This window comes from Herpailurus yagouaroundi, unplaced genomic scaffold (assembly GCF_014898765.1).
Source record: "Herpailurus yagouaroundi ecotype Mexico unplaced genomic scaffold, PumYag 67623, whole genome shotgun sequence".
In the NCBI taxonomy this organism is placed as follows: domain Eukaryota; kingdom Metazoa; phylum Chordata; class Mammalia; order Carnivora; family Felidae; genus Herpailurus; species Herpailurus yagouaroundi.
In genome coordinates, this window is record NW_024420424.1 from 6310859 (window position 1) to 6335094 (window position 24236).

The 24236-nt window shown below is 38.5% G+C and overlaps 1 protein-coding gene across 1 annotated transcript in view; it reads left to right on the forward strand.

The window, feature by feature from the left end:
- Positions 1–24152, forward strand: part of LOC121025353 (fibronectin type III domain containing protein 3C1-like) — a 59657-nt gene extending 35505 nt beyond the window's left edge. Inside the window, exons 5-6 of the mRNA XM_040467899.1 lie at positions 23287–23471; positions 23955–24152. Coding sequence (XP_040323833.1) covers positions 23287–23471; positions 23955–24152 — 383 coding nt within the window. The remainder of the gene's footprint in view (positions 1–23286; positions 23472–23954) is intronic.
- The last annotated feature ends 84 nt before the right edge of the window (positions 24153–24236 follow it).

A 24236-nucleotide genomic window follows, 5' to 3' on the forward strand; every position in this document is an offset into this window, starting at 1 on the left:
TGCTTGTAGTGATGTCTCTGGTACTTTGTCTCACAGGGTCCCCCTTAGGATCTCTTGGAGGGCTGGTTTAGTGGTGACAAATTCCTTCAGTTTTTGTTTGTTTGGGAAGACCTTTATCTCTCCTTCTATTCTAAATGACAGACTTGCTGGATAAAGGATTCTCGGCTGCATATTTTTTCTGTCTAGCACACTGAAAATCTCGAGCCAATTCTTTCTGGCCTGCCAAGTTTCAAAAGAGAGATCAGTCACGAGTCTTATAGGTCTCCCTTTATATGTGAGGGCACGTTTACCCCTTGCTGCTTTCAGAATTTTCTCTTTATCCTTGTATTTTGCCAGTTTCACTATGATATGTCGTGCAGATCGATTCACGTTACGTCTGAAGGGAGTTCTCTGTGCCTCTTGGATTTCAATGCCTTTTTCCTTCCCCACTTCAGGGAAGTTCTCAGCTATTATTTCTTCAAGTACCCCTTCAGCACCTTTCCCTCTCTCTTCCTCCTCTGGGATACCAATTATGCGTATATTATTTCTTTTTAGTGTATCACTTAGTTCTCTAATTTTCCCCTCATACTCCTGGATTTTTTTATCTCTCTTTTTCTCAGCTTCCTCTTTTTCCATAACTTTATCTTCTAGTTCACCTATTCTCTCCTCTGCCTCTTCAATCCGAGCCGTGGTGGTTTCCATTTTGTTATGCATTTCGTTTAAAGCGTTTTTCAGCTCCTCGTGACTGTTCCTTAGTCCCTTGATCTCTGTAGCAAGAGATTCTCTGCTGTCAGCTATACTGTTTTCAAGCCCAGCGATTAATTTTATGACTATTATTCTAAATTCACTTTCTGTTATATTATTTAAATCCTTTTTGATCAGCTCATTAGCTGTTGTTATTTCCTGGAGATTCTTCTGAGGGGAATTCTTCCGCTTGGTCATTTTGGATAGTCCCTGGCGTGGTGAGGACCTGCAGGGCACTTCCCCTGTGCTGTGGTGTATAACTGGAGTTGGTGGGCGGAGCCGCAGTCAGACCTGATGTCTGCCCCCAGCCCACCGCTGGGGCCACAGTCAGACTGGTGCGTGCCTTTTCTTCCCCTCTCCTAGGGGCGGGATTCACTGTGGGGTGGGGTGGCCTGTCTGGGCTACTTGCACACTGCCAGGCTTGTGATGCTGGGCATCTGGCGTCTTAGCTGGGGTGGGTAGGCAAGATGCACAGGGGCAGGAGGGGCAGGCTTAGCTTGCTTCTCCTTAGGTGATCCACTTCAGGAGGGGCCCTGTGGCAGCAGGAGGGAGTCAGATCCGCTGCCGGAGTTTTGGCTCCACAGAAGCGCAGAGTTGGGTGTTTGCGGGGAGCGAGCAAGTTCCCTGGCAGGAACTGGTTCTCTTTGGGATTTGGGCTGGGGGATGGGCGGGGGAGATGGCGCTGGCGAGCGCCTTTGTTCCCCACCAAACTGAGCTCTGTTGTCAGGGGGCTCAGCAGCTCTCCTTCCCTTTGTCCTCCAGCCTTCCCGCTTTCTGAGCAGAGCTGTTAACTTCTGACCTCCCAGACGCTAAGTCGCGCTTGCTGTCGGAACACAGTCTGTCAGGCCCCTCCGCTTTTTGCAAGCCAGACTCGGGGGCTCTGCTTGGCCAGCGAGCCGCCCCTCCGCCCCGGCTCCCTCCCGCAGGTCCGTGGAGCGTGCACCGCCTCGCCGCCCTTCCTACCCTCTTCTGTGGGCCTCTCATCTGTGCTTGGCTCCGGCGACTCCGTTCTGCTAATCCTCTGGCTGTTTTCTGGGTTATTTATTTGGGTGTAGGTGGAATCTAAGTGATCAGCAGGACACGCGGTGAGCCCAGCGTCCTCCTACGCAGCCATCTTCCCTCCCCTTTTTCTACCACATCTTTTTTTAATGTTTATTTATTTTGAGAGAGAGAGAGTGCAAGTGGGGGAGGGGCAGAGAGAGGGAGGGAAACAGAATCCCAAACAGGATCTGCACTGCCAGCTCAGAGGTCAATGTGGGGCTCCAACTCACAAACTATGATATCATGACCTGAGCCAAAATCAAGAGTAGGACACTGAACCAACAGAGCCACCAAGGCACCCCATACATACCACATCTTTACCATTCATCTATTGGTGGATACTTGGGCTGCTTACATAATTTGGCTATGTTAAATAATACTGCAGTACACAAAGGGGTGCATGTATCACTTTGAATTAGTTTTTTTGTCTTTTGGGGGTAAATACCCAGTAGTGTGATTACTGGACTGTAGGGAAGTTCTATTTTTAACATTATGAGGAGCCTCCATACTACTTTTCATCGTGACTACACCAGTTTGCATTCCCACCAGCAGTGCTAGCAGGTTCCATTTTCTCCACATCCTAGCCAATGTTTGTTGTTTATGATTTTAATCATTCTGACAGGTGTGAGGTGATATCTCACTGTAGTTTTTTTTTCATCACTGAAGTTTTGACTTGCATTTTTCCCTGATGTCTAGTAATGTTGAACATCTTTTTGTGTGTAATACATTTGAACGTCTTTTTTGCAGAAGTGTCTGTTCATATCTTGTTTCCATTTTTTACATGTTTATTTTGAGAGAGTGTGTGTGTGCAAGCAGGGAAGGAGCAAAGAGGGAGGGAGAGAGAGAAACCCAAGAAGACTCTACACTGCATGGAACCCAATGCAGGGCTCAATCTCACAAACCATGAGATCATGACCTGAGTTGAAATCAAGAGTTGGACACTTAGCCAACTGAGGCACCCAGGTGCCCCTCCACTCCCACTTTTAATTTGATTATTTGATTTTGGGGCATGGAGCTGTACCAGTTCTTTATATATTATGGATACTAACCCTTTTTCAGATATATCATTTGAAAATATCTTCTATTCAGTAGGTTGACTTTTAGTTTTATGGATTGTATCTTTCATATACAGAAGGATGTTATTTTGCTGTAGTTCCACGAGTTTATTTTTGTATTTATTTCCCTTGCCTCAGGAGATATATCCAGAAAAATTATTTGATGGCCAATATTAAAGACATTTATGCCTATGCCTCCTTCTAGGATTTTTATGGTTTCAGGTCTCATATCTAGGTCTTTAATCTGTTTTTAGTTTATTTTTGTGTATGGTGTTAGAAAGTGGTCCACTTTCACTGTTTTGTATGTAGCTGTTCAGTGTTCCCAACACCATTGGTTGAAGAGATGGTCTTTTTTCCCATTGAATATTCTTTCCTGCTTTGCTAAAGATGGATCATATAATTGTGGTTTCATTTCTGAGTTTTCCTTTCTGTTGCATTGGTCTGTGAGTCTATTTTTGTGCCAGTACCATACTGTTTTGATTACTATACCTTTGAAATATAACTTGAAGCCTGGAGTTGTGATGCCTCCAGCTATGCTTTTTTTTTTCTCTCCAAAATTGCTTTGGCTATTCGGGTTCTTTTGTGATTCCATAAAAATTTTAGAATAGTTTATTCTAGTTATGTGAAAAATGCCCTTAGTAATTTGAAAGGGATTGCATTAAATCTGTAGATTTCTTTGGGTAGCATAGACATTATAATAATATTTGTTCTTCCAGTCCATGAGCATAGAATGTCTTTCCATTTCTTTGTGACATCCTCAAATTCTTTCAACAATTTTTTATAGTCTTCAGAGTTCAGCTCCCTCATACCTTTCATTAGGTTTATTTCTAGGTATCTTGTTTTTTTGTTGTAATTGTAAATTGGATTGTTTGCTTCATCTTTTTCTACTGCTTTATTACTGGTGTATAGAATACAGCAGATTTCTGTACATTCATTTTGTATCCTACAAATGGGAGTCTTTTGGGTTTTCAATACATAGTATGATGTCATGTGCAAATGGTGAAATTTTTACTTCTTCCTTACCAATCTGTATGCCATTTATTTTTGTTGTTATTGTCTGATTGCTGTGCCTAGGACTTCCGGTAGTATGTTGAATTAAAGTGCTGAGAGCGGACATCCTTGTCTTGTTCCTGACCTTAGGGGAAAAGCTCTGAATTTTTCCCCAGTGAGTATGATGTTAGCTGAATGTTTTTCATATATGACCTTTATTATGCTGAGGTATATTTCCTCTAAACCTACTTGCTTGAGGGTTTTTATCATTAATGAATGATGTACTTTGTGAAATGCTTTTTCTTCCTCCATTAAAATGATCATGTGTTTTTAATATTTTCTCTTATTGATGTGATGTATTACATTGATTAATTTGCGAATACTGACCCACCCTTGCATCCCGAGAATAAATCCCACTTGATTGTGGTGAATGATTTTTAAATGCATTGTTAGATTCAGTTTGCTAGTATTTCGTTGAGAATCTTTGCATCTATGTACATCAGAGATCTGGCCCGTAGCTCATTCTGTGCTGTCTTTATCTGGTTTTGGCAGGTGATAGTGGCCTCATAGAATGAATTTGGAAGCTTTCCTTCTTCTATTTTTTGGAATAGTTTGAGAAGAATAGGTATTAACTTTTCCCTAAATGTTTGCTATAATTCATTTATGAAGCCATCTCGTCTTGGACTTTTCTTTGTTGGGGTTTTTTGATTATTGACTCAGTGTCTTTGCTGTTAATTGTTCTGTGCAAATTTTCTATTTCTTCCTGCTTCAGTTTTTGTAGGTTATATATTTCTAGGAACTTATCCATTTCTTCTAGGTGGACCAATTTGTTGACATATAACTTTTCATAATATTCATTGACAATTGCCTGTTATTTCTGTGGTGTTGGTTATTTCTCCTCTTTCATTTGTGATTTTAAGTTCTCTCTCTCTCTCTCTCTCTCTCTCTCTCAATAAGTCTGACTAGAAATTTACTGATTTTGTTGATCATTTCAAAGAACCAGCTCCTGATTTTATTGATCTGTTCTATTTTTTTACTTTATATATCATTTATTTCTACACTGATCTTTATTATTTCCTTCCTTCTGCTGTTTTGAGTTTTGTTTGTTCTTCTTTTCTAGCTCCTTTAACAGTAAGATTAGGTCGTTTGAGATTTTTCTTGATTTCTGAGTGGGAAGGAAAGACAAAAAGTGACAAACACTAGAAAAGAACAGAGAAAATCTCTAGAAATGATAAAACCAGTAATAAAATGGCACTAAATACATATCTATCAATAATTATGCTAAATGTAAATGGACTGAACACTCTACTCAAAAGATATAGGGTGTCATAATGGATAAAAAACAAGACCCATCTATATGCTGCCTACAAGTGACTCAATTTAGACCTACAGACACCTGCAGATTGAAAGTGAGGGGTGGAGAAACATTTATCATGCAAATGGACATCAAAAGAAAGCTAGAGCAGTAATACTTATATCAGACAAACTATATTTTAAACCAAATATAGTAACAAGAGATAAGGAAGGTCACTATATCATAATAAAGGGGGTTATCCAATTAGAAGATCTAACATTTGTAAATATTTATGCCAACAGCTTGGTAGCACCCAAATATATAAAATAGCTAATAACAAACATGAAGGAACTCAGGAACTCATTGGTAATATACAATAATAGTAGGGGACATTAACACCCTACTTACATCATTGGACAGATTATCTAAACAGAAAATCAACAAGGAAACAATGGCTTTGAATGACACAGTGGACCAGATTGACTTAACAGATATATTCAGAACATTACATCCTAAAGCAGCAGAATACACATTGTTCTCAAGTGCACATGGAATATTTTCCAGAATAGAATACATACTAGGTCACAAATCAGGCTTCAACCATTACAAAACATTTGAGATCATACCATGCATATTTCCAACCACAACACTATGAAACTTGAAGTCAACAACAAGAAAAAATTTGGAAAGACCACAAATATATGGAGGTTAAAGAACATGCTACTAAAGAATGAAGGAGTCAACCAGTAAATCAAAGAAGAAATTTTAAAAATACATGGGAACAAATTAAAACGAAAACACAATGATCCAAAACCACTGGGATGCAGCAAAAGTAGTCACAAGAGGGATATATAGCAATACACGACCAACCTCAAGAACCAAGAAACATCTCAGATAAACAAACTAACCTTACATGCAAAGGTGCTAGAAAAAGAACATAAACAAAGCCTAAAGCCAGATGAATAAGTGAAATAACAAATATTAGAGTAAAAATAAATGTTATAGAAACAAATAAAAAAAAAACAGAACACGGGCGCCTGGGTGGCACAGTCGGTTAAGCGTCCAACTTCAGCCAGGTCACGATCTCGCGGTCCGTGAGTTCGAGCCCCACGTCAGGCTCTGAGCTGATGGCTCAGAGCCTGGAGCCTGTTTCCGATTCTGTGTCTCCCTCTCTCTCTGCTCCTCTCCCGTTCATGCTCTGTCTCTGTCCCAAAAATAAATAAACGTTCAAAAAAAAGAAAATTTAAAAAAAAAAAAACAAAAAAAAAACAGAACAGATCAATGAAACCAGGAGCTGGTTCTTTGAAAAATTTAATAAAATTGATTAAGCCCTAGCCAACCATATCAAAAAGAAAAAAGACCATGGGGTGCCTGGGTGGCTCAGTCGGTTAAGCGTCTGACTTCGGCTCAGGTCATGATCTCACGGTCCGTGAGTTCAAGCCCCACATCTGGCTCTGTGCTGACAGCTCATAACCTGGAGCCTGCTTCAGATTCTGTGTCTCCCTCTGTCTCTGACCCTCCCCCATTCATGCTCTGTCTCTCCCTGTCTCAAAAATAAATAAACATTAAAAAAATTAAAAAAAAAGAAAAAAGACCATAATCAATAAAATCACCAATGAGAAAGGAAAAATAACCAACACCACAGAACTACAAACAATTATAAGAGAATATAATGAAAAATTATATGCCAACAAATTGGACAACCTGCACAAAATGGATAAATTCCTAGAAACACATAAGCTACCAAAACTGAAACAGAAATAAATAAAAAACTTGAACAGGTCAATACCCAGCAATGAAAGTGAATCAGTAATCAAAAAACTCCCAACAAACAAAACTCCAAGACCAGGTGTCTTCACAGGGGAATTCTACCAGACATTTAAAGAACAGTTCATATCTATTATTCACAAACTATTCTAAAAATAATAGAAATTGAAGGAAAACCTCCAAACTCATACTATGAGGCCAGCTTATCCTGATGCCAAAACCCTACAGGGATTCCAGTATAAAAGCAAACTACAAGCCAATATCCCTTATGAACATGGATGTACAAATTCTTAACAAAATACTAGCATATTGAACCCAACAGTGCATTAAAAGATCATTCACCATGATCAAGTGCGATTTATTGCTGAGTTGCAAGGGTGGTTCAATATTCACAAATCACTTAATGTGATACACCACATTAATAAAAAACGGGATAAGAACCATATGAACAATAGATACAGAAAAAGCATTTGACAAAGTACAGCATCAATTCTTTTTTTTTTTTTTTTAGTTTTTTTAAGTTTATTTATTTTGAGAGAGAGAGTGCAAACAGGGTAGGGGCAGAAAGAGAAGGGGATACAGAATCTGAAGCAGGTTCCAGGCTCTGAGCTGTCAGCACAGAGTCCGATGCAGGGCTCGAACTCATGAACCATGAGATCGTTACCTGAGCCAAAGTCAAACACTTAACCGACTAAGTCACTCAGGTGCCTCGTATCCATTCTTGCTTAAAAAAAAAAAAGGAAAAAAAAAACTTCAACAAAGTAGGGATAGATGGAACATACCTCAACAAAATAAAGGCCATATATTAAAAAACTCATAGCTAGTATCATCTTCAATGGGGAACAACTGAGAGCTTTTCTTCCATGGTCAGGAACAAAACAGGGTGTCCACTCTCACCACTTTTATCTAACATAGTACTGGAAGTCCTAGCCTCAGCAATCAGACAACACAAAGAAATAAAAAGCATCTAAATTGGCAATGAAGAAGTCAAACTTTCACTATTTGCAGATGACATGATACTATATATAGAAACCTCAAAAGACTCCACAAAAATATTGCTAGAACTGATATAGGAAACTCAGCCAAAATGAAATGGACATCTGAATATCCCTATGGCCATTAAAGAAGTTGAATTCATAACTAAAAAGCCCCTGAAAGAGAAATCTGCAGGTTGAGATAGTTTCACTGGAGAATTCCACAAAGTCTTTAAAGAAAACGTAACACCAATTTAAAATAATATTTTCCAGAAAATAAAAGATGAGAGAGTTACCAATTCCTTTTATGAGGAAAGTATCACCCTAAAACCAAAATCAAAGAGTGTAGGAAAAAAACCCCAAAAACCAATAACTCATTTAGATGCAAAAAAACCTCAAAAAAATAATGGCATATCAAATCCAGCACTGTACAAAAAGAATTATACACCAAGACCTAGTGGGATTTATTTCAGCTATGCAACCCTAGTTTGAAATTGAAAAACCAATGTAACTTTTTATACAAACAGGGTGGAGATGAAAAATCATATGATCATATTAATTGACACAGAAAACACATTTAACAAAATCCAACACCCATTAGTGATGAAAAAAATCTCATAAAGTTAGGAATAGATGGGGACTTCCTCAACTTATACAGAGCATCTACAAAAAAACCTACAGCTAACATCATATGTACCAGTGATTTCCTCCAAAAACAAAGCAAAGATGTCAGCTCTAATCAGCCTTAATCTTAATTCAGCCATTGCAATAAGGTGAGTAAAGGAAATAAAAGGCATCCATGTTAGAAAGGAAGAAATAAAACTACTTATTTTGCAGATAATATGATTATCTACATAGACCACCACCCGGAATGTACAAAAATCTCCTAGAACTAATATGTGAGGTCAGCAAGGTTGCAGGACACAAGATCAACACCCCAAAATAACCCACATTTCTAGTTACTAACAACAAACATGTATAAACAGACATTCAAAACACAATACCATTATACTCTTTAGCTCCATCCATGTCATTGCAAATTGCTAGAGAGTATAACGCTAAGTGAAACAAGTTAGTTAAAAAAATACCATATGTTTTCCTTCATGTGTAGCATTTAAGAAATAAAATAAAGGAGCAAAGGGAAAAAAAGAGAGAAAAACAAAGAAGCAGACTCTTAACTATGGAAAACAAACTTATGCTTACCAGAGGGGAGGGAATGGGTTTATGGGTTAAATAGGTGATGAGGACTGAGGAGTGCACTTTTTGTGATGAGCACCAGGTGATGTATGGAATTGTTGAATCACTATATTGTGCACTTGAAACTATTACAACACTGTATGTTAACTGTACTGGAATTTGAAATAAGAATAAGTAAATACATACATACATACATCATATATACATATACAAATACATAAATAAATACATAAAAAAGTATTTATTTAAAAACACAGTACCACTTACCATCACTTCTAAGAAAATATTTAGATATAAATCCAACAAAACACATACTGTACATGTATGCTGAAAATTGCATAATGCTAATTAATCAAGAAAGACCTAAATAACTAAAGAGACATACCATGTTCATAGATGGGAAGACTAAATATAGTACAGATGTCAGTTTTCTCCAAGAAGATTTATAAGTTTAATGTAATTTCTATGGAAATTTCAGCAAGTTTATTTATAGATATGTGCAATCTCATTCTAACTTTCATTTGGAAAGTCACCAGACCTAGAAAAATCAATCTTGAAAGAGAAAAAGAAGGTGGACAAAACCACTCTACTTAATGTTAAAGCTTACTATTTAACTACAGTAATCAAGACAGTGTAGTATTAGTGGAGGGAAAGACACATAAGTCAATGAAACAGAATAGAGGACCCAGAGAGAGGAAGTATGGAAGATGGCAGTGTAGGAGGACACTGGGCTCACCTCGTCCTGCTGACTGCTGAGATTCCACCCACATCGACCTAAATAACCCAGGAAACCACCAGCAGACTAGCAGAATGTACTCTCTGGAGTCAAGCATAAACAAGAGGCCCACGGAAGAGGGTAGGAAGGGTAGAGAGGCAGTGCGTGCTACACGGACTGGCAGGAGGGAGCCAGGGCAGTGGAGGGGCAGTGTGCCAGGCAAGGCAGAGCCCCCAAAGTCTGGCTTCCAAAAGCAGAGGGGCCGGACTGTGTGAGTTCTGACAGCCAGCAGGACTTAACATCTGGAATGATAAAGTCGACAACTCTGCTCTCAGAGAGCAGTGAGGGTGAGAGGATGCTGGGAGGGGGAGTTGTTGAGCCCAGGAAGACAGAGTTCAGCTGCCGAAATTCCAAAGGGAACTAGTTTCTGTCACTGAACTTGCTTGCACCATGCACACGCCCAATGCTGTGCTTCTGTGGATCCACCCCTCCAACAGCCCTGCCTACTCCTGGTGCTGCAGGGCCCCTCCGCAGGGGACCACCAATGGCAAAGCTAGCTAAGCCTACCCCTCCCGCCCCTGTGCACCTTGCAGATCATCCCCGGCTAATATGCCCTTGGGCAGATCTCCTCGAAGCAGCACCACAAGCCTGGCAGTGTGCAAGCAGCCCAGACAGGGGCCACACCATTCCACAGTGAGTCCTGACCCTGGGAGAGGGGAAGATAAGGTACACACCAGTCTGAGTGTGGACCCCGCAGTGGGCTGGGGACAGACATTGGGTCTGACTGAAGCCCCGCCCACCAACACAAGTTTCTCCAGAAAGCACAAGGGAAGTGCCCTGCAGTTGGGAGCTACCACAGGGACTAGCCAAAATGACAAAACGGAAGAATTCTCCTCAAAAGACACTACGGGAAGTAGCGACAGCTAACGAATTGATCAAAACCGATTTAGGCAATATAATGGAACAAGAATTTAGAACAATAGCCATAAAATTAATCGCTGGGCTAGAAAAAAGCATAGAGGACAGCAGAGAATCTACTACAAAGATCAAGGGACTAAGAAACAGTCATGAGAAACTAAAAAATTCTATAAATGAGGTGCAAAATAAAATGGAAGCAGCCATAGCACAGATTGAAGAGGCAGATGAGAGAATAGGTGAATTAGAGGATAAAATTATGGAAAAAGAGGAACCTGAGAAAAAGAGAGATAAAAAAAATCCAGGAGTATGAGGGGAGAATTAGAGCACTGGTGATGCAATCAAACAGAACAATATCCATATCATAGGAATTCCAGAAGAAGAAGAAGAGAGAGAAAGGGGCTGAAGGTGTACTTGAACAAATCATAGCTGAGAAATTCCCTGATCTGGGGAAGGAAACAGGCATTGAAATCCAAGAGGCACACAGAACTCCCTTCAGACGTAACTTGAATCGATCTTCTGCACGACATATCAGAGTGAAACTGGCAAAATACAAGGACAAAGAGAATTCTGAAAGCAGCTAGGGAATAAACAGGCCCTAACTTACAAAGGTAGACACATAAGGGTAGTAGCAGACCTATCTACTGAAACTTGGCAGGCCAGAGAGGAATGGCAGGAAATCCTCAATGTGATGAACAGATAAAATATGCAGCCAAGAATCCTTTATCCAGCAAGTCTGTCATTCAGAATAGAAGGAGAGATAAAGGTTTTCCCAAACAAACAGAAACTGAAGGAATTCAGCACCAATAAACCAGCCCTACAAGAGATCCTAAGGGGGATTCTGTGAGTGAAATGTTGCAAGGACCACAAAGTACCAGGGACATCACTACAAGCATGAAACCTACAGACATCACAAGAACTCTAAACCCATATCTTTCAAAAATAACACTGAGTGTAAATGGACTACATGCTCCAACCAAGAGACATAGGGTATCAGAATGGATAAAAAACAAGACCCATCTATTTGCTGTTTACGAGAGACTCATTTTAGACCTCAGGACACCTTCAGATTAAAAGTGAGGGGATGGAGAACTATCTATCATGCTACTGGAAGCCAAAAGAAAGCTGGAGTAGCCATACTTATATCAGACAAACTAGACTTTAGATTAAAGGTTGTAACAAGAGATGAAGAAGGGCATTATATAATAATTACAGGCACTATCCATCAGGAAGAACTAACAATTATAAGTGTCTATGTGCCAAATACGGGAGCCCTCAAATATATAAAACAATCGCAAACATAAGCAACCTTATTGATAAGAATGTGGTAACTGCAGGGGACTTTAATACCCCACTTACAACGATGGATAGATCATCTAGACACAGGATCAATAAAGAAACAAGGGCCTTAAAGGGTACATCAGATCAGATGGACTTGACAGATATATTTAGAATTCTGCATCTCAAAGCAACAGAATATACTTTCTTCTCGAGTGCACGTGGAACATTCTCCAAGATAGATCACATACTGGGTCACAAAACAGCCCTTCATAAGTATACAGGAATTGAGATCATACCATGCACACTTTCAGACCACAATGCTATGAAGCTTGAAATCAACCACAGGAAAAAGTCTGGAAAACCTCCAAAAGCATGGAGGTTAAAGAACACCCTGCTAAAGAATGAATGGGTCAACCAGGCAATTAGAGAAGAAATTAAGAAATATATGGAAACAAATGAAAATGAAAAGACAACAATCCAAACACTTTGGAATGCAGCGAGGCAGACCTGAGAGGAAAATACATTGGAATCCAGGCCTATCTCAAGAAACAAGAAAAATCCCAAATACAAAATCTAACAGCACACCTAGAGGAAATAGAAGTGGAACAGCAAAGACACCCCAAACCCAGCAGAAGAAGAGAAATAATAAAGATCAGAGCAGAAATAGACAATATATAATCTAAAAAAAATGTAGAGCAGATCAATGAAAGCAAGAGTTGGTTTTTTGAAAAAATAAACCAAATGGATAAACCTCTAGCCAGGCTACTCAAAAAGAAAAGGGAGATAACCGAAATAGATAAAATCATGAATGAAAATGGAATTATTACAGCCAATCCCTCAGAGATACAAGCAATTATCAGGGAATACTATGAAAAATTATATGCCAACAAATTGGACAACCTGTAAGAAATGGACAAATTCCTCAGCACCCACACACTTCCAAAGCTCAAACAGGAAGAAATAGAAAACTTGAACAGACCCATAACCAGCGAAGAAATTGAATCAGTCATCAAAAATCTCCCAACAAATGAGTCCAGGACCAGATGGCTTCCCAGGGGAATTCTACCAGACATTTAAAGCAGAGATAATACCTATCCTTCCCAAGCTGTTCCAAAAAATAGAAAGGGAAGGAAAACTTCCAGACTCATTCTATGAAGCCAACATTACTTTGATTCCCAAACCATACAGAAACCCAGCAAAAAAAGAGAACTACAGGCCAATATCCCTGATGAATATGGATGCAAAAATTCTCAACCACATACTAGCAAATCGAATTCAGCAGCATATGAAAAGAATTGTTCATCATGACCAACTGGGATTCATTCGTGGGCTGCAGGCCTGGTTCAACATTCGGAAATCAATCAATGTGATACATCACATTAATAGAAGAAAATAAAAGAACCATATGATCCTGTCAATCGATGCAGAAAAAGCATTTGACAAGATTCAGCATCTTTTCTTAATAAAAACCCTTGAGAAAGTCGGGATAGAAGGAACATACTTAAACATCATCAAAGCCATTTATGAAAAGTCCATAGCTAATATCATCCTCAATGGGGAAAAACTGAGAGCTTTCCCCCTGAGATCAGGAACACAACAAGGATGCCCACTCTCACCGCTGTTGTTTAACATAGTGTTGGAAGTTCTAGCATCAGCAATCAGACAACAAAAGGAAATCAAAGGCATCAAAATTGGCAGAGATGAAATCAAGCTTTCACTTTTTGCAGATGACATGATATTATACATGGAAAACCCGATAGACTCTACCAAAAGTCCGCTAGAACTGATATATGAATTCAGCAACGTCGCAGGATACAAAATCAATGTACAGAGATCCCTTACATTCTTATACACTAATAATGAAGCAGCGGAAACACAAATAAAGAAACTGATCGCATTCACAATTGCACCAAGAAGCATAAAATACCTAGGAACAAACCTAACCAAAGGTATAAAAGATCTGTATGCTGAAAACTATAGAAAGCTTATGAAGGAAATTGAAGAATACACAAAGAAATGGAAAAACATTCCGTGCTCATGGATTGGAAGAATCAACATTGTTAAAATGTCAATACTACCCAAAGCTATCTACACATTCAATGCAATCCCACGCAAAATTGCACCAGCATTCTTCTTGAAGCTAGAACAAGCAGTCCTAAAATTTATATGGAGCCACAAAAGACCCCGAATAGCCAAAGTAATATTGAAGAAGACCAAAGCAGGAGGCATCACAATCCCACACTTTAGCCTCTACTACAAAGCTGTCATCATCAAGACAGCATGGTATTGGCACAAAAACAGACACATAGACCAATAGAACAGAACAGAGATTCCAGAATTGGACCCACAAACGTATGGGCAACTAATCTTTGACAAAGCAGGAAAGAATATCCAATGGAAAAAAAGACAGTCTCTTTAACACATGGTGCTGGGAGAACTCGACAGAAATATGCAGAAGAATGAAACTAGACCACTTTCTTACACCATTCCCAAAAATAAACTCAAAATGGATAAAGGACTTGAATGTGAGACAGGAAACCATCCAAACCCTAGAGGAGAAAGCAGGAAAAAGCCTCTCTGACCTCAGCAGCAGCAGCAGCAGCAGCAGCAACTTCTTGCTTGATACATCTCCAAAGGCAAAGGAATTAAGAGCAAAAATGAACTACTGCAAACTCATGAAGATAAAAAGCTTCTGCACTACAATAGAAACAATCAACAAAACTAAAAGCAACCGACAGAATGGGAAAAGATATTTGCAAATGACATATCGGACAAAGGGCTGGTATCCAAAACCTATAAATAGCTCACCAAACTGCACACCCGAAAAACAAATAATCCAGTGAAGAAATGGGCAGAAAACATGAATAGACACTTCTCTAAAGAAGACATCCAGATGGCCAACAGGCACATGAAAAGATGCTCAACGTCACTCCTCATCAGGGAACTATAAATCAAAACCACACTCAGATACCACCTCATGCCAGTCAGAGTGGCTAAAATGAACAAATCAGGAGGCTCTAGATACTGGCCAGGATGTGGAGAAATGGGAACCCTCTTGCACTGTTGGTGGGAATGCAAACTGATGCAGCCACTCTGGAACACAGTGTGGAGGTTCCTCAAAAATTAAAAATAGGCCTACCCTACGACCCAGCAATTGCACTGCTAGGAATTTGCCCAAGGGATACAGGAATGATGATGCATAGGGGCTCTTGTACCCCAATGCTTAGAGCAGCACTTTCAACAATAGCCAAATTATGGAAAGAGCCTAAATGTCCATCAACTGATGAATGGATCAAGAAATTGTGGTTTATATACACAATGGAATACTACATGGCAATGAGAAAGAATGAAATATGGCCCTTTGTAGCAACGTGGATTCAACTGGAGAGTGTTATGCTAAGTGAAATCAGACATACAGAGAAAGACAGATACCATATGTTTTCACACTTATGTGGATCCTGAGAAACTTAACAGAAGACCATGGGCGAGGGGAAGGAAAAAAAGGTTAGCGAGGGAGGGAGCCAAAACTTAAGAGACTCTTAAGAACTGAGAACAAACTGAGGGTTAATGGGGGGGGTGGTCGGGAGGGGTGGGTGGGTGATGGGTATTGAAGAGGGCACTGGTTGGGATGAACAGTGGGTATTTTATGGAAACCTATTTGACAATAAATTTCATATGAAAAAAATAAATGATGAAAAAAATAATGCCTGTTTTGGTTTTTAGTAAGATCTTATTACAAATTTTATTACTATTGTTTAATCCCTACTGCTATAATCTTTTGTATTGTACTTATATGGTACATCATACATTTGAAAGCATTTCGCATACTTTAAAAATTTTATTTCAGGTTCACAGTAACTGTGTGAAGAAAGGAGGGAAGGATCTTTATTTCATATTATTAGCCTCTCTACGTTTCAGGAAAACGGGGCTTAAATATGTCACAATAGAGTAAGGCAGTATTGTGATCTAAGTCATTTTTAATTCCAATATGTTCCAATTAGCTTTTCACTGAGAACAAACTACTTCATAATAGTGATTTGACTCATGTGTGGAAAGATAGAAACAACTGAATTTTACATATGAGAATGAAAAAACTCAAATCTTGAGCTTTCATGACTGTAAATTTGCCTTGTTATGTATTATAGAAAGCAGTTTATTTCACTGTTCAAACAAGGAGATTAAATTCAGTTTCAGAAATTACCAAATATGTACTAATTATGACGTATGAAACCATATGATCTTATCAAAGATGCAGAAAAATCATTTGACAAAATACAGCATACTTTCTTAATAAAAACCCTCATGAAATTCGGGATAGAAGAAACATATCTTAACATCATAAAAGTCATATATGAAAAGCCCACAGCTAATATCATCCTCAATGGGGGAAAACTGAGAGCTTTCCCCCTGAGATCAGGAACACGACAGGGATGTCCACTCTCACCGCTGTTGTTTAACATAGTGTTGGAAGTCAGTAATCAGCAATCAGACAACAAAATGAAATAAAAGGCATCCAAATTGGTAAAGGAGAAGTTAAACATTCACTTTTCATAGATGACATGATACTCTACATGGAAAACCTGAAAACTCCACCAAAAATCTATGAGAACTGATACATGAATTCAGCAAAGTTGCAGGATACAAAAATCAATGTACAGAACTTGGTTGCATTTCTATACACCAATAATGAAGCAACAGGAAGAGAAATAAAGAAATCAATACCATTTACAATTGCACCGAAAAACATAAAATACCTAGGACAAAACCTAACCAAGGATGTAAAAGTTCTGTATGCTGAAAACTATAGAAAATTTACGAAATTGAAGAAGACACAAAGAAATGGAAAAATATTCCATGCTTATGGATTGGAAGAACAAATATCGTTAACATGTCAATACTACCCAAAGCAATGTATACATTCAATGCAATCCCAATCAAAATTGCACCGACATTCTTCTCAAAGCTAGAGCAAATGATCTTAAAATTTAGATGGAACCACAAAAGACCCCCAAAGAGCCAAGGTAATGTTGAAAAAGAAAACCAAAGTGGGAAACATCACAATCCCAGACTTTAGCCTCTACTACAAAGTTGTAATCATCAAGACAGTAGGTACTGGCACAAAAAACAGACACATAGACCAATGGAATAGAATAGAGAACCCAGAAATGAACCCACAAATGTATGGCCATCTAATCTTTGACAAAGCAGGAAAGAATATCCAATGGAAAAATAGACAGTCTCTTTAGCAAATGGTGCTGGGAGAACTGGACAGCAACATGCAGAAGTATAAAACTGGACCACTTTCTTACACCATAAACAAAAATAAATTCAAAATGGATGAAAGACCTAAATGTGAGACAGGAAACCATCAAAACCCTAGATCAGAAAACAGGCAACAACCTCTTTGACCTCAGCCACAGCAACTTCTTACTTGACACATCTCTGAAAGCAAGTGAAATAAAAGCAAAAATGAACTGTTGGGACCTCATCAAGATAAAAAGCTTCTGCACTGCAAAGGAAACAATCAACAAAACTAAAAGCAACCGACAGAATGGGAAAAGATGTCTGCAAATGACATTTCCTATAAAGGGTTAGTATCCAAAATCTACAAAGAACTTACCAAGTTCAACACCCAAAAAACAAATACTCCAGTGAAGAAATGAGCAGAAGACATGAATAGACACTTCTCCAAAGAAGACACCCAGATAGCCAACAGACACATGAAAAGATGCTCAATATCACTCATCCTCAGGGAAATACAAATCAAAACCACATTGAGATGCCACCTCACACTGGTCAGAGTGGCTAAAATTAACAACTCAGGAAACAACAGATGTTTGTGAGGATGTGGAGAAATGTGAACTTTCTTGCACTGTGAGTTGGAATGCAAACTGGTGCAACCACTCTGGAAAACAGTGTGGAGGTTCCTCAAAAAATTCAAAATAGAACTACCCTACAACCTAGCAATAGCACTACTAGGAATTTATCCAAAGGATATAGGAGTGCTGATGCATAGGGGCATTTGTACCCCAATGTTTGTAGCAGCACTTTCAACAATAGCCAAATCATGGAAAGAGCCTAAATGTCCATCAACTGATGAATGGATAAAGAAATTGTGGTTTATATACACAATGGAGTACTACGTGGCAATGAGAAAGAATGAAATGTGGCCTTTGTAGCAACATGGATGGAACTGGAGAGTGTGAGGCTAAGTGAAATAAGTCACACAGAGAGAGACAGATACCATATGTTTTCACTCTGTTGTGGATCCTGAGAAACTTAACAGAAGACCATGGGGGAGGGGAAGGGAAAAAAAGGTTAGAGAGGGAGGGAGCCAAAACAGACTCTTAAAAACTGAGAACAAACTGAGGGTTGATGGGGGATGAGGGAGTGGATGGTGGGTGATGGGTGTTGAAGAGGGCATCTGTTGGGATGAGCACTGGGTGTTATATGGAAACCAATTTGACAATAAATTTCATATTGAAAAATACTCCACTTATAGCAATGGACAGATCATCTACACAGAAAATCAACAAAGAAACAATGGCTCTAAATGACACGCTAGACCAGATGGACTTAATACACACACACACACACACACACACACACCATTTCATCCTAAAGTAGGAGAATACATATTCTTCTTGAGTGCACATGGAACATTCTCCAGAATAGATCACATATTGGGTCACAGATCAGCCCTCAACAGGTAAAAAAAATATTGAGATCATACCATGCATATTTTCAGATCACAACATTATGAATCTTGAAATGAACCACAAGAAAAAATTTGGAAAGCCCTCAGATACGTGAAAGTTAAATAACATCTTACTAAAGAATGAATGGATCAACCAAAAAATTAAAGAAGAAATTTTAAAAATACATGGAAACAAATTAAAATGAAAACACAAGAGTCCAAGTCCTTTGGTGTGCAGCAAAGGCAGTCCTAAGAAGAAAATATATTGTAATTCAGGCCTATCTCAAGAAATGAGAAAGGTCCCTAATACAAAACCTAACCTTATACTTAAAAAATCTGGAAAGGAGCAGCAAATAAAGCACAAAGCCAGCAGAAGAAGGAAATTTATAAAGATTAGAGCAGAAATAAACAATATAGAATCTAAAAAAGTAAAAAAAAAAAAAAATTAAAAAAAAACAGTAGAACAGATCAATGAAACTAAGGGCTGGTTTTTTGAAAGAATAAACAAACTTGATAAACCCTTAGCCAGACTTCTCAAAAAGAAGAGAGAACCCAAATGGATAAAAGAGGAGGAAAGAGGAGAGATGACAACCAACACCACAGAAATACAATTATAAGTGAATATGATGAAAAATTATATGCCAACAAACCGGACAATCTGGGAGGAATGGTCAAATTCCTAGACACTCACACACTACCAAAACTCAAACAGGAAGAAATAGAAAACTTGAACAGATCCATAACCAGCAAAGGAATTGAGTTGGTTATCAAAACCTCCCAGCAAACAAGAGTCCTGGGCCAAATGGTTTCCCAGGGGAATTCTACCAGCCATTTCAAGAAGAGTTAATCCTATTTTCCTCAAACTGTTCCAAAAAATAGAAATTAAAGGAAAGCTTCCAAACTCAGTCTACAAAGCCAACATGACCATGCATCTAAAGCCAAAGACCCCACTAAAAAGGAGAATTACAGGCCAATATCCCTGATGAACCTGGATGCAAAATTTCTCAATAAGATACTAGCAAATCAAACCCAACAGTACATTAAAAGAATTATTCACCATGATCAAGTGGGATTTATTCCTAAACTGCAAGGCAGGTTTAATATTTGCAAAACAATCAATGTGATACACCACATTAATAAAAGAAAGGATAGGAACCATATGATTATTTCAAGAGATGCATAAAAAGTGTTTGACAAAATACAGCATCCTTTCATGATACAAACCTTCAAGAAAGAGGAATAGAAGGAATGTATCTTAACATTATAAAAGCCATATATGAAAGGCCCACAGCTAATACCATCCTCAATGGGGAAAAACTGAGAGCTTTCCCCCTAAGGTCAGGAACACAACTGAGATGTCCACTCTCGCCACTGTTGTTGCTACTGGAAGTCCTAGCCTCAGCAATCATAAAACAAAAAGAAATAAAAGAATACAGATCAGCAAGAGAGAATTCAAACTTCACTCTTCACAGATGACATGACACTCTTCATGGAAAACCTGAAAGACCCCACAAAAAAACTGTTAGAGCTGATACATGAATTCAGCAAAGTCACAGGATACAAAATCAATGTACAGAAATCAGTTGCATTTCTATACACCATTAATGAAGCAGTTGCATTTCTATACACCAATAATGAAGCAGCAGAAAGAGATATCACAGATTGGTCCCATTTACAATTGCACCAAAATCAATAAGATACCGAGGAATAAACCTAACCAAAGACGTAAAAGATCTGTATGCTGAAAACTACAGAAAGCTTATGAAAGCAACTGAAGAAGACACAAAGAAATGGAAAAACATTCCATGCTCATGACTGGAAGAACAAAAATTGTTAAATGTCGATAATACCCAAAGCAATCTACACACTCAATGCAATCCCTACCAAAATAACAGCAGGATTACCCACAGAGCTAGAACAAACAATCCTAAAATTTGTATGGAACCAGAAAAGACCCTGAATAGCCAAAGCAATCCTGAAAAAGAAAATCAAAGCTGGAGGCATCAAAGTTCTGGACATTAAGGTGTATTACAAAGCTGTAATCATCAAGGTGTATTACAAAGCTGTAATCATCAAGACAGTACGGTATTGACACAAAAACAGACACCTAGATCAATGGAATTGAATAGAGAACCCAGAAATGGGCCCACAAATATATGACCAACTAATCTTTGACAAAGCAGGAAAGAGTATCCAATGGAAAAAAAGACACTCTTTTCAGCAAATGGTGCTGGGAGAACTGGACAGCAACACACAGAAGAATGAAACTGGACCCCTTTATTACATCATACACAAAAATAAATTCAAAGTGGATGAAAGACCTAAATGTGAGACAGGAAACCATCAAAATCCTAGAGGAGAAAACAGGCAGAAACCTCTTTGACCTAGGCCACAGCGACTTCTTACTTGACATGTCTCTAGAGGCAAGGGAAATAAAAGCAAAAATGAAAGATTGCAATTCATCAAGATGAAAAGCTTCTGTACTGCAAAGGAAATAATCAGCAAAACCAAAAGGCAACTGATGGAATGGGAGAAGATAATTGCAAATGACATTTCAGATAAAGGGTTAGTATCCAAAATCTACAAAGAACTTACCAAACTCAACACCTGAAAAATAATCCAGTGAAAAAATGGGCAGAAGACATGAATAGACACTTTTCCAAACAAGGCATCCAGATGGCTCATAGACACATAAAAAGATGCTCATCACTCATCATCAGGGAAATACAAATCAAAACCACAATGAGATACTACCCTCACATCTTTCAGAATGGCTAAAACGAACAACTCAGGAAACAACAGATTTTGGCAACAATGTGGAGAAAGAGGATCTCTTTTGCACTGCTTGTGGGAATGCAAACTGGTGCAGCCACTCTGGAAAACAGTATGGAAGTTCCTCAAAAAATTCAAAATAGAACTACCCTACAACTCAGTAATAGCACTACTAAGAATTTATCCAAAGGATACAGGAGTACAGGAGTGCTGATTCGAAGGGGCACATGCACCCCAATGTTTATAACAGCACTATCGACAATAGCCCAATTATGGAAAGAGCCCAAATGTCCATCGACTGATGAATGGATAAAGATGATGACACAGTGGAATATTACTTGGCAGTCAAAAAGAATAAAATCTTGCCATTTGCAACAACGTAGATGGAACTAGAGTGTATTACGCTAAGCACAATAAGTCAGTCAGAGAAAGACAGATATCATATGATTTCACTCATATGTGGAATTTGAGAAATACAACAGATGAACATAGGGGAAGGGAAGGAAAAATAAGATAAAAACAGAGAGGGAAGCAAACCATAAGAGACTTGTAAATACAGAGAACAAGCTGAGGGTTGCTGCAGGGGAGGTGGGTGGGGGGATGGGCTAAATGGGGGTGGACATTAAGGAGGACACTTTTTGGGATTGAGCACTGGTTGTCGCATGTAAGAGATGAATCACTGCATTCCACTCCTAAAGGCAAGACTACACTGTATGTTAACTAACTTGAATTTAAAGTAAGCAAAAAGAAAAAAAGAAAAATTAATAAAAAGTTGAAATAAAAAAGGATGAATGTATAGATGCAAAGTGCCTATCTAACTGACAAATAACTGCTCTACCAAGACAAAACCTCCAGTACTAAGTGAACAGACATTTCTAGAGAGCTTAGAACTAATTCCTACAAATCTAAAAACCTGATATTCCTAGCAAGTAATACTTAGGAATATTACATACTCAAACACTTTTTTTGAAAGGACATTTAGGTTGATGTCACCACACTGGACTGACACCAAGAATCAGTCTAATGTGGACTTGATAAGACCAAAAATTCATATAAAAGTGAATATTATGTTAGACTATATTCAGTTTTACCGCTACATAAAAGAAGAATGATGGCTGCAGTTAATGGCTGCAGGCAGTTCAGAGAAGTATTTTTCGATAAACAGAAAGAGCAAAATTATCCTACTGTAACATGGGGCCAAGAAAAACATTTCATTGTTATTTTTACTAAATATAAGCAATAGAAGATATGTTTAACTTGTCATAATGTATTCACATTCTCTTTTTTAAACATCTTGTATTTATGTAAACTAAGAATACATACTACAACTTATAAAATTTAAATATCCAAGAATTAAAATAAATTGCTGTAACGGGACAGAAATATGAAAAATATTATATTTTCTCACACAAAGTATTTAATTAGTCCTACTATTAATACTAATTGCCACTCTTAATTAGTCCTATTGTCTTGTTTAAATAATAGCATGTATGTAACAGAAAATACAGAAAAGCAATTTTAAATAAACATCTATTTTCATATTTTTATATTAAAGCAATAACACATGTGCGCAGTTATTTATTATATATTATAGGCCTTTCATAGGTCTTTTCATCTTGTATGGCTATGTCCTGTGTTGGCGCCCTGAAGTTTCATCACCCCAACTGTATGGTACCATTCGGATGGAGGAACAAAAAAATTAAAAAGTTGGTGTTTGTAAATTACAGACAAGAAACTGGTAAACAGTGGTGCCTCCTGTGAAAGATAAATTAGTGGCTAAAAGAAACCAGAAAGTTTCTTTTTCTTATTTTTTTAAATGTATTTTTAAAATTTTGCACCTTGTGTATCTACTACCTATTCCAAAGTGAGAAAATCACTATTAGTCTTATATAGTGATCGTCCACGGTCAGCTGAGAAAGGTGCTTGTGGGCCCACAGGGATCAGTGTTCCCCCTGGAAATGGTGTGTTAAAAACACGTGATTCTTGGGGGACCTGCCTCATATCCAAGATGGCTGACTGGTCGACGACTGATTCAGAGGAGCCTGATGAGGTGAGCTGGTGTCCAAAACTGAAGGGCCTGCTAACCCCCAGAAATCAGTAAGAATTTGTTTTGTGAAGGAAGCCATTAGAGGGCTTTAAAGAAAGGAATACAATTATGTGATGTATGACTGAGAGATCCGTTGGGTTGTGTGAAGAAGGTGGGGTAGCCCTATTTTCAGGACCTTTTTCTGTAGTCTTGGTGAGTACAGCTGTTGGTTTGGACTGTTAGCGTGGTTAGCACTGGATGAGGATGTGGAAACACAGACATGGTCCGACTTTGGGAAGTGGCCCTGATAAGACTTGTTATAGATTGTGGATTGTGGGGAGGGTGCGTAACATAGCTGACTGCTGTTACTGGCCTCGGTAGCTCAGAGTGCCTTTTCGTGGGATAAAGAACACGGTGGTGGATTGTAGAGAATAGGAAAGAGTTCTCTCAGGGACACTTTAAGACAGAGATGGTTAACTGATGCATGGTTTTTTTTTTGAAAGTCAGGTTATTCTGTGGAGACTGGAGAGGGGAGAAAACTACTCAAGGACAAGGGACAAGGCTGGAGAGGCTCAGCAGGGTGGGGAATCTTGCAGGCCCACAAAGGCTTTAGCTTTTCATCAGTATGAAATGGGTGAGGATGACAAGGCGTTGAGCTTGACGAGAGTTGGCCAAAGGCCTGCTGTTGCAAGATTTAACAAATGAAAATACAGAACGCCGAGCTAAATTTAAATGTGAGATCAACCACAAATAATTTTTTACATAAATAGAGCCTATGTAGTGTTTGGG